This window comes from Rhamphochromis longiceps, linkage group LG3 (genome assembly GCF_057381845.1).
Source record: "Rhamphochromis longiceps isolate RC_006_pf linkage group LG3, R_longiceps_female_GT1.1, whole genome shotgun sequence".
NCBI classification, from domain to species: Eukaryota; Metazoa; Chordata; class Actinopteri; order Cichliformes; family Cichlidae; genus Rhamphochromis; species Rhamphochromis longiceps.
Genome location: NC_140559.1, coordinates 47,270,492 through 47,282,106, shown reverse-complemented (window position 1 = coordinate 47,282,106; position 11,615 = coordinate 47,270,492). Strand labels below are relative to the sequence as shown.

The window sequence follows — 11,615 nt, the reverse complement described above, 5'->3', positions numbered from 1 at the left end:
ATTAAACCTAAATGACTCACAAGAGGTGATTTTTTTTTCACTCAGTGGTTTTCATTAGCTATAAGCAAAAGTCATTAAAATGAAAACATCAGAAGGATTGAACCCTGCCGAAGTCACTCTTCTATTTAATGAATACAGAACAAATGCAAGTTTCCCTGTTTGAATGACATTACAGGGAGTGCAGAATTATTAGGCAAGTTGTATTTTTGAGGAATAATTTTATTATTGAACAACAACCATGTTCTCAATGAACCCAAAAAACTCATTAATATCAAAGCTGAATGTTTTTGGAAGTAGTTTTTAGTTTGTTTTTAGTTTTAGCTATTTTAGGGGGATATCTGCGTGTGCAGGTGACTATTACTGTGCATAATTATTAGGCAACTTAACAAAAAACAAATATATACCCATTTCAATTATTTATTTTTACCAGTGAAACCAATATAACATCTCCACATTCACAAATATACATTTCTGACATTCAAAAACAAAACAAAAACAAATCAGTGACCAATATAGCCACCTTTCTTTGCAAGGACACTCAAAAGCCTGCCATCCATGGATTCTGTCCGTGTTTTGATCTGTTCACCATCAACATTGCGTGCAGCAGCAACCACAGCCTCCCAGACACTGTTCAGAGAGGTGTACTGTTTTCCCTCCTTGTAAATCTCACATTTGATGATGGACCACAGGTTCTCAATGGGGTTCAGATCAGGTGAACAAGGTGGCCATGTCATTAGTTTTTCTTCTTTTATACCCTTTCTTGCCAGCCACGCTGTGGAGTACTTGGACGCGTGTGATGGAGCATTGTCCTGCATGAAAATCATGTTTTTCTTGAAGGATGCAGACTTCTTCCTGTACCACTGCTTGAAGAAGGTGTCTTCCAGGAACTGGCAGTAGGACTGGGAGTTGAGCTTGACTCCATCCTCAACCCGAAAAGGCCCCACAAGCTCATCTTTGATGATACCAGCCCAAACCAGTACTCCACCTCCACCTTGCTGGCGTCTGAGTCGGACTGGAGCTCTCTGCCCTTTACCAATCCAGCCACCGGCCCATCCATCTGGCCCATCAAGACTCACTCTCATTTTATCAGTCCATAAAACCTTAGAAAAATCAGTCTTGAGATATTTCTTGGCCCAGTCTTGACGTTTCAGCTTGTGTGTCTTGTTCAGTGGTGGTTGTCTTTCAGCCTTTCTTACCTTGGCCATGTCTCTGAGTATTGCACACCTTGTGCTTTTGGGCACTCCAGTGATGTTGCAGCTCTGAAATATGGCCAAACTGGTGGCAAGTGGCATCTTGGCAGCTGCACGCTTGACTTTTCTCAGTTCATGGGCAGTTATTTTGCGCCTTGGTTTTTCCACACGCTTCTTGCGACCCTGTTGACTATTTTGAATGAAACGCTTGATTGTTCGATGATCACGCTTCAGAAGCTTTGCAATTTTGAGACTGCTGCATCCCTCTGCAAGATATCTCACTATTTTTGACTTTTCTGAGCCTGTCAAGTCCTTCTTTTGACCCATTTTGCCAAAGGAAAGGACGTTGCCTAATAATTATGCACACTTGATATAGGGTGTTGATGTCATTAGACCACACCCCTTCTCATTACAGAGATGCACATCACCTAATATGCTTAATTGGTAGTAGGCTTTCAAGCCTATACAGCTTGGAGTAAGACAACATGGATGAAGAGGATGATGTGGACAAAATACTCATTTGCCTAATAATTCTGCACTCCCTGCATGGAAAAAGATATGTTTTTCAAATTTTTTTTATGTTTTAGTATATACTATTACAATTAGGGATGCAACGATACCAATTTTTTCAAACCGATACTTGGATCTGAGTACTTGCCGATAAAGAGCACAAAAAAATGATACTTCTACAACACACACACACACACACACAAATGCAATGAATTGGAAGACAGGTTTTATTTTATTCTCTGCCGATGAAAAATTAAATCTTAAAAATGACCACAAAAAAATTTCAAGTGAAAAATAAGCACTTCTGTTAAATTATTGCAGAGTCTCCACATTGTAATTTAGCAAAATATCACTAAACTATTGGCACTGTCTCGAGCTTTCAGAATAATAAATAAGCACTTCTGTTTGGAATAAAATAAATACAAATTAGGTTTGAGAATAAAATAAACTTTTAAATTATTGCAGAGTGTCCATATTGTAAACAAACAAACAAAATAACGAAAGTATTTGGCACTGACGAATAAACTCATCTGCCCATGGATCATCAGTCCACTGTGTCGTTTAACCGAGGACTGACATCGTGCACACACTGCTTGTCTTTACCTCTTCAGAAAGTTTTGGCACCATTATCTCTCTGATGTGTGGGCGGCTGGGAATTTCATATCGCAGCTTGAGTATGCTGAGAAGACGATGCAATCCTATGTTTTCCACGACCGGCATTGGCTGGTCATCCAGAGGGATAAAATGAGTCAGAGCCTCTGTTATTTTAACTGCCCGTGGATTTTCTCTTGACATTTTTCATCGCTTTTCCAAAACCTGAGTTAAAGTTGGCTGTTCCGGTCCACACTACTGACATTTTGTTTAGCCTAGCTACAGCAGCCTCCAGTTTCTCTTTTTTTATCTGGAGCTGCCAGTCTGACTCGTCTAACCCTGTGCCTGTTTAGCGCGGGATGTCCCCCTAGTGGCCAATCTAAAAAACTACAACAGAAATGGCAAGCCACCCTCTGATTAATGAAATAAGTTGGTATCGGTTCATGGTATCGGTTAACTTTTATGAGTATGAGTCCATACATATTTTACAGTATCGGCCCCGATACCCGATACCAGTATCGGTATTAGTACATCCCTAATTACAATCATGCATGCTCATTTTAAAAGTTAAATATGTTTGAACTAATCACAGTGATCGTTGTTGTAATTCTATGGGATTCAAATCTTATTATAATTTGAAGCTTCTAACAAAAGCAAACTTGACAGTAAAAAATTTGAAAACCTGCTGGATCAACTCGACTCAACAAGAAGTTATACTGAAACAAAATCAAGTTTTCAGAAATTAGAATTTTGCTTTTGATCCATGAAAACAACAACCCTTCAAAGCTTAGTTTCCATTTAAAAAAAAAAACATATTTAAATATATTTCAAGCTTCATTTTCAAATCCTGGCTGTTAATCTGAAGGGGTCACGTGAAGGACACAGTCAGATAGTTTAACAGTGCTAATAAACTGAACTCAGTACAAATGAGTGTTCAGAAGAAAGTATTCAGGCTATTCTCTTTCTTTCCACAGGACAAAGGTTCAGGCCACTCTGACCTCTATTGCAGGCTAGATGAGAGTGTCTCAGGCAGGTATTCAGGTAAGTATTAAGCATGCTTTCGGACAGCTTTCCTAGCAGGAGGGAAAAGACAGGTGAAAGAGTACAGAAGAGACAGAACTTGATGCTACATCATACACAGAACAACAATAGGGCAACAAGTGGAAGTGAAAGCCAGTTTTAAGTACTGCCACCGATCGTGGGTGGAAAACAGGTGCACCAGCTGGAGACTTCCTGAGACCACGTCCACCACTGGAAGACAGTGGTTAGCAGTGTTGGGTAAGTTACTTTAAAATAGTAACTTAGTTACATTACTAGTTACTTCTCCCAAAAGTAACTCAGTTACTTCAAGTTACTCGTTACTTTCAAAGTAACTAGTTACTAGGGAAAGTAACTTTGGTTTTACTCAGAATTCTCTTGTTAATGTGTTTCTTCCATAACCTTGCCAGGCTTCTAGCTTGCTTACTTGCCACAGTGCACTGTGCCACCTACCAATAGAAAGGAAAAGATAATGTGCATATTTCTGTTACGTAAGGCCCAAAATGGCCTCCGTACAAGGAAGTAGTAGCTCTAATATTGACCAGTAACGAACCACCACACGCACACTGTAATGGGTTACACAAGATTTATTTGTTCTTTCTCCGGGTAAAACTACTGGCTGAAGACACAACTCTGGCCAGGAATCCAAGGCCCAAAGCCACCGCGGTCAGGGTTGTTAGCCTGGTTACAAACAGGGGAAAGGTGGTCACTTGGAAGAACAAGCAGCCAAAACGTATCAATCCTGCAGCTTCCTCAAAAAGGCTTGCCACCCACCTTTTCAGGCCTGACTTCGTTCGAGGCTGGGTCTCCACATCACATCCTGGGAGCTGGAACTTCCCCAAAACTGGTCCAGTTTCCTTGTCAGGGGCACAGAGAGTCTCCAGTCCAGTGTTTGTTTTCCTGCCTTCCAGCACATCCACTCACATCCCAATAAGAATGAGTCCTCCCTCCAACATCCTCAGTTTATTTTAAAAGCAAAACCAGGCCAGGTTAAAAATCTTTTCCATTAAAATGTGCACACTTCATCCTGGATCTTCGAGGCTTCCCTGCTTCACCAGTGTCCTACTAAAAAAAAACAACGACAACCCCTACTTCCTGTTTCCTCTCCCCTTTATAGAGAAGGCCTCCAATCCTCCCCAATCAGCTGCTCCCTGTATTCAACTCCAAATAGCTGGCAGCTGGACTAGAGTAGAATCTCCACTCCCACATGGGTGTGGCCCACACCTCACATCAAACACAAAAAAACACCAAAGCATGCAATTAATACAAAACAAAATCTAAAGAAATGCCAACCCAAAAGCTTAGTGAGGGATTCTCTCCATCCCCCGATGGTGTCCTTCCTTGGGCCATATAATGTCTCACTCTATACAACGTTGGGTCCTGCTCCTGTAAGCTTTTCCAGTGTCCTGGATCCCAATCAATGTTCACAGCCTGAACCCGTGCTCCTTCACCCATCCTCTGTGGGGACACCAGATCTTGGGGTTGCACCTGTAATGGCATTCTAGACAGAACATCAGCATTCACATTTTCCTGGCCGGGCCGGTACTTGATATCAAATTGATAATTTGCAAGTTGTGCTACCCACCGTTGCTCCACTGCGCCCACTTTTGCAGTCGATAAATGGACCAATGGATTATTGTCAGTATAAACTGTAAACAGAGACACCCATAGATAGTCTTTAAATTTCTCAGTCACCGCCCATTTCAGAGCGAGCAGCTCCAATTTAAAGGAGCTATAGTTTGCATCATCTCTTTCTGTGGGTGCTAAGCTTCTGCTAGCATAGGCTATCACACATTCTTTCCCATCTTGTACTTGAGAAAGTACTGCACCAAGGCCCACTTTACTGGCATCCGTGTAGAGCCGAAAGGGTAATCTGAAATCAGCAAAAGCTAAAATAGGCGCCTCTAGCAGTTTCTGCTTCAGAAGATCAAAGGACTGTTGACAATTCTCATCCCAGTTTATGGGAATATTCTGTTTTTTATTCTTAGGTACTCCCACCAGCAATGAGTTAAGAGGCCTAGCAACACTTGCAAATCCTGCAATGAACCGCCGATAGTAACCGGCAAAGCCCAAAAAGGAACGCACCTGATGAATAGTCTGCGGGGCCGGCCACTTCTGTACAGCGGCAATCTTATCAGGGTCGGGAGCCACACCCTCACTGTTCACCAGGTGACCCAGGAACTTCACCTGCTGCTGGAAAAGAACACATTTATCAGGTCGCAACTTCAGCCCATAGCCCTTCAATCTTGTAAACACTGCCTGCAGATGCTCTAGATGGCTGTTGAAATCCGGTGAGTATACTATCACATCATCCAGATATACAAAAGCAGACTCTGTGATTTGACTTCCCAAGCAACTTTGCATCAACCTTTGGAATGTTGCTGGGGCATTACACAAACCAAAAGGCATTCTTTCAAATCCATACAAGCCAAAAGGAGTACAAAATGCAGTCTTTTCTCTGTCAGCTTCAGAAACTTTCACTTGCCAATACCCACTTGCTAGATCAAGAGTGGAGTAGTATTTTGATTTAGTCAGCATCGTCAAGGTCTCTTCAATTCTAGGTAGTGGATGGGCATCTTTATGTGTCACTGCATTTAACTTGCGGTAATCCACATGTGGCGAGACGAGGTTGGGATATAAAGTAAATACTCTTCAGTTTTAAAGAACGACAACGCCACCCTGGGAATTTCACCCAGAGAATACTGGAAATGACACTAAATCACCAAAAAGGCACTTAGGTTCACTATACTCAATCCAGAGACGAGGTTCAATAATAAACAAATTGACAATTTATTGGTAATTATTTAAAACACCGAATAAAAACATAATCATAAATATTCAAATACAAATATGCTTAAAAAGGTATTCAGAGCTGAGGCTTACCAGTGGAGGGGCAGGGATGCCACACACAACTAAAGAAAGAAAACACACCAAAACACAAGTGCAACACACTATCACACACTCACACTAATAAACTAGACAAGGCAGGTGTGTACACTCAAGGGATCCCACCACCAAGGCACCCTAGTCTCCTCCACGTCGGCACTCCGCATCTGAATAAAAGAAACAAAGAAAATGTTAATATATTACAACAAACTAATGTGTAGCACCGGGGGATAACCCAACTGCAGGACCACACTGGTGATCTACAGCTAGAAAAAGGGCCTCCCACCAGTGGTGTAACAGAAAATCCAAACTACAAATCAAAAAGCAATAAAACAACATACAATCTGAATAAAACTCTAAAATCTGGAGCAAACGGAATCGCCGTACTGCTCCAACTTGCCGTCCACACGACGATAAGTTAACAGTCAATCAATATGCACGCCAGCTGACTCCGATAACCGGCATGCATATGGCCGTTGTCCACGCCGACGTCCACTGTAAAAGCTGACAGCAGCAGGGAAAGAATTCTCACAACGGGAACAGACGGTAAAAGCACAGCAAGGCAAAACAGCAGCACTTCAGTTCGCGTAGCTTGGCGCAAAACTAAGGCCCACACTTCCTGCGAAACATAATAAATAATTACTATAAAAGAACAATAGAAGGCAGAGAGCGTAACAAAAGTTGATTACGTACCAAGTAAGCCGGGTCACAGAACGTAAGCAGAATAGCTCAGAGGAGGCTTCTATAGCTACGACCAGCCGCGATGGAGGCTTCAGAAGAATAACCCGCAAATGATCTCCACCACACCGAGGGGAAGTCAGGTGACCAAAAAGGAGATCACAGGCAAGCGACGCAGAGACACTCAAATGGCCACTATTTATACCAGCGCCCCCTAATGGGCCAGGCTGAAAGTGGGTTGGACCGAAGGATAACATTCATCCTGCCACACACACAAAATCTCAATTCCCCATTTTTTTTCCGTACCAGGACAATGGGTGCTGCCCAGGGACTTGTACTCTCTCTCACCACCCCTGATCGAATCATATTATTCAGCAACTCTCGCACTTCCTGATACATTTTAGGGGGAATTGGCCTGTACCGCTCTCTAATGGGAGGTGCCATACCTGTTGGGATAGAGTGCGTGATTACATCTGTGTGGCCATAATCCTCTTCGTCGGCAGCAAACACATCGCCCCATTCCCTCAAGAGACCATTTAACTTTTCTTGCTCCTCTATGGATAGGTTTGACTTCCCTTGTGTCATAACTTCAATATGAGGAGCTTTACCAGGTGGTTCCGAGCTCACCTGGTGTACACCAACTTCAACAATACCTGGCCTGGTTTGCTCAAAAGTAACTTCAAAAGGCTCCTGAATGTCAACATTTTCCGTGGAGAATGTAGCAAGGGCCTCGTAACGTCGTAACGTGATAGGAAAAGGGTTGAGGTTCCTTACTTTGAGGGGGACTCGGCCTCTACGGACAATTCCTAGGGATCGAGCAACAGCAACTGTACTAGGCCCTTCCAGTGGCTCCACCAAAATACATTGTCCTTTCCTCAGTGTCTGTGGGGCCCTGGCCCAAATCACCTGCTCGCTGTGCTCAGGGACCATCACCGGATGGCGATAAGCTGGTCGAAGGGTCCCTACCTGTTGTACAGGGGCAGCTGCCTGAATTCTCTGACAGTCCTGAAAAGCGGATGCCCACGCTTGTTGAGTGTCTACAGTTGAGCCAACAGGCCAGGTCTGGGTCTGTATCTGAGGTTTCGAGAAAAGCATATCCCAGCATGGAATGATGATATTCATACCTAAGATAGGTAATGCATTAGGATTATTGGGATCGTCCTTTGAAATCACAATTCCCATATCCTTCAAAGTAATGCCTCCCACCTGTACTTCAGCTAGCACATAGCCCACATAAGGAATAGCCAATCCATTCGCTGCCTTCAGCTTTAACCAATTGAGATCGCTTTCTTTTCCTGGCTCCTGCTCACCAAACAATCTCCTAAAACAGGCTTGTGGCATTAATGTTACATTAGACCCAGTATCTAGCAAAAATGTCACTTCCTTACCATCAACGAATACCTCTACTTGACGGCATGTCCCTAGAAATTGAGAGTGATTTAACTGGGCTGGACCACTGTCATCCTTTCCAGTCACCTGGCCCATAGTGACTGGATTTACTCGTTTAAAGCCATCTGAGATGGAGTGCCCCGACACTCTCTTGCCATGTGTCCACTGGCTCCACACTTACTACAGATGGGCTGCCCTTGTTCATCCCACTTATGCCGTGGTCGTTCCACCAACCGTGAGATTTGCTTTGTCGCTGGGGGTGGCTCAGACACTTCAGCACATCTCCTATACTGAGAGGAACTAAAGTTCCGCCTTTCTCTCTCTCCTCTGGGAGCTGAACATGTCTGTGGCATTGGTGCTGGTCGAACAAATTCCCTCAGCTCCTCCTGAAGAGTATTCTTGAGATCCATAATTTGCTCCTTCATTTCTGCGAGAATCTCCACTTTAAATTGATCTTTCCAATTCAAGGTATCCTGCCACTTTAGATCCCCTTTCACTACGGCACAAGCGGAGTCTTCATATAAACTATGCAGCGCATCTGCTTCCAATTGCAAAGCCTCTTTACGCACCTGTTCAAATGAGAGATTAGGGTCATGCCTTAACAGACGCCGTAGATCGCGCTGTATCTCACCCTCCCTGAGGCCCAAGACAAACTGATCACGCATGTGCAGGTCGGCACGCCGAGGGTCTTGTGGCTCTTTTGTTTGCAGGCGATGGCCTAGCTCCCTTAAACGTAAAGTGAACTTTCTAATAGGCTCTTCTGCCCTTTGTCTGCACTCATAAAACATGGCACGCAAGGTACCCACAGCTGTTTTATCCCCATACAGTTCTTTAAGTTGAAGAAAGATCTTATCTGGCGTATCCCGCTCCACTTGCTCCAAAATAAGAATTTCACGTCGTGGTTCTCCTCCTAATGCACTCAGTACAAAATCACACTGCTGTTCTATCGACCATTTTTGAGCACGGAGCATTGCACTAATTTGGCTCTCCCAATCTTCATAATTCGTGTTAAGCCCACAAAATTTTGGTACCCAGGGCGCACCAATAAAGAATGGTGACACCATATTAATGGTTTCAGATAGCTCATCCGCCATATTAATCAGTCTAAGGCAGGTGGGTTTGTATACTGGTCACAAATCCTGTCGACAAACGCCAAATGTTACGTAAGGCCCAAAATGGCCTCCGTACAAGGAAGTAGTAGCTCTAATATTGACCAGTAACGAACCACCACACGCACACTGTAATGGGTTACACAAGATTTATTTGTTCTTTCTCCGGGTAAAACTACTGGCTGAAGACACAACTCTGGCCAGGAATCCAAGGCCCAAAGCCACCGCGGTCAGGGTTGTTAGCCTGGTTACAAACAGGGGAAAGGTGGTCACTTGGAAGAACAAGCAGCCAAAACGTATCAATCCTGCAGCTTCCTCAAAAAGGCTTGCCACCCACCTTTTCAGGCCTGACTTCGTTCGAGGCTGGGTCTCCACATCACATCCTGGGAGCTGGAACTTCCCCAAAACTGGTCCAGTTTCCTTGTCAGGGGCACAGAGAGTCTCCAGTCCAGTGTTTGTTTTCCTGCCTTCCAGCACATCCACTCACATCCCAATAAGAATGAGTCCTCCCTCCAACATCCTCAGTTTATTTTAAAAGCAAAACCAGGCCAGGTTAAAAATATTTTCCATTAAAATGTGCACACTTCATCCTGGATCTTCGAGGCTTCCCTGCTTCACCAGTGTCCTACTAAAAAAACAACGACATTTCCACGAGAGAAATCCCACACCTGGACCGTCGTTGACTACTGCCATGATTCTAGCCTACGTCACAGCGTCATGTGCGCCTTTTACATCCAACACAAAAACTGCAGTCGTGGTGCTTTGATTTTACTCAGAACTCAGAAATTCTGCCTTCTGAATAGGAAGATGTAGGTAACACCAGACTGCAGATGAGCTGCATACAGGGCTGGACTGGGACAGAAAATTGGCCCGGGCATTTTGACTAGAGACCGGCCCACCATTATAGGAAAAATCTTAAAGCCTTTGAATGAAAACAAACGCTGTTGTGACAGTGATGTACACTGTTCTGATGGTATATATGCATCAATCTATCAATCGTTTGTTGTAAGATTCAGATAATTATTTTTTAAAAGCGAGACATTTTAAATGAGAATAAGAAAGAAAAGTATTTCTTTGTGCCCCCCTTTCCCTGTTAATGCCCTACATGCCCCCCTGGCCACACTTTGCTAGATCCGCACCTGCACAGTTACCAGCTGTCAGCTACCTAAAAAAGGATCCTGGTGTTATTTGTCTCTCAGAAACAGTTCATAACTTCCCTTCAACTCATTCATGTCACCTAAAAGGTAAACCTGTTTCTCCATCACTGTTCAGCTCTGATGATCCAGTAAGGACATCTCCTGGTTTCATCTTCATGTTTCCCTCTCACCACATATCCAAACCATATCATGACCAGCAGGTTTTTTGCAGCTGTGGCCCCAGCAAACATCAGCTGATACTAGAAATTAATATTAAATTCTAACAACAGCTGATCAAGCTTAAACGTGCTGCTGTTGTTTAGCGCGACATCCGCTGGTTTCCTCTTTCGGCGCAAAGTGGGCGATAAATAAACAAGAGAGCCGGGAGAAGTAGAAACGGGAGAGGGAGGGGGGAGAATGAAAGAAGAAGAGGCAGCTGTGCAGCAAAGACACAGAATAACTCCAGCTTTGTGCCTTTTCCATTGTAGCTGAATTACGGGACAAACTGTTCCTTTTCACCTCAATAAGAAACGCGTAATATTTTCTCTGAATACCAGACGGGACGGTTGGCAACTCTAATAACTTATGAACAAAATAAAGTTCAACATCATTAACTTCATAGCACCCACCCAGCTGTATAGAAACTCCGTCATGCTAGCTAGCACGCAGTACGTAAAAAGTCAGAATAACGAAAATAAACTCCACCTAAACTTGGTTCATATCTGACCCAGAGAGACTGCAGGTCATAACTTCTTACCTGAAGTTCAGTTCACACTTGGACCGGCGGCCGCCTCGGGTCTCTTTTCCTTCTGCGTCCCTTTTCCTTCATCCACCTGCTGGCCTCCACCACTTGCTAATGTTACTGAATCTGTGGAAGCTCCGCGATAGCCACCACACGAAGTAACGAGTAACGACCCTATCTAAATCCCAGTAACGACTAACGCGTTCCTGATTTTGGCATAATAACTAGTTACTGTGCTCGTTACCACAATAATAACGTAGTTACTGTAACGCGTTACTTAATAACGCGTTAGTCCCAACACTGGTGGTTAGTAACACCCACACCAACATTCACACTGATAGAAGAA

At 43.7% G+C, this 11,615-nt stretch overlaps 1 protein-coding gene and 1 long non-coding RNA gene across 2 annotated transcripts; both read right to left on the bottom strand.

Moving 5' to 3' along the window:
- Positions 1 to 5,484: 5,484 nt before the first annotated feature.
- On the bottom strand, positions 5,485 to 8,378 carry LOC146675076 (uncharacterized). The gene is made up of 2 exons (XM_085402459.1): positions 7,340 to 8,378; positions 5,485 to 5,522 (listed from the first exon to the last, which is right to left on the bottom strand). Exons 1-2 carry the CDS (start codon positions 8,376 to 8,378, stop codon positions 5,485 to 5,487), a joined length of 1,077 nt encoding a protein of 358 aa, XP_085258585.1.
- Positions 6,096 to 7,144, bottom strand: LOC146675077 (uncharacterized). The gene is made up of 2 exons (XR_014910645.1): positions 6,909 to 7,144; positions 6,096 to 6,834 (listed from the first exon to the last, which is right to left on the bottom strand). It is a non-coding gene; the product is annotated as an uncharacterized LOC146675077 (long non-coding RNA).
- Positions 8,379 to 11,615: the final 3,237 nt, after the last annotated feature.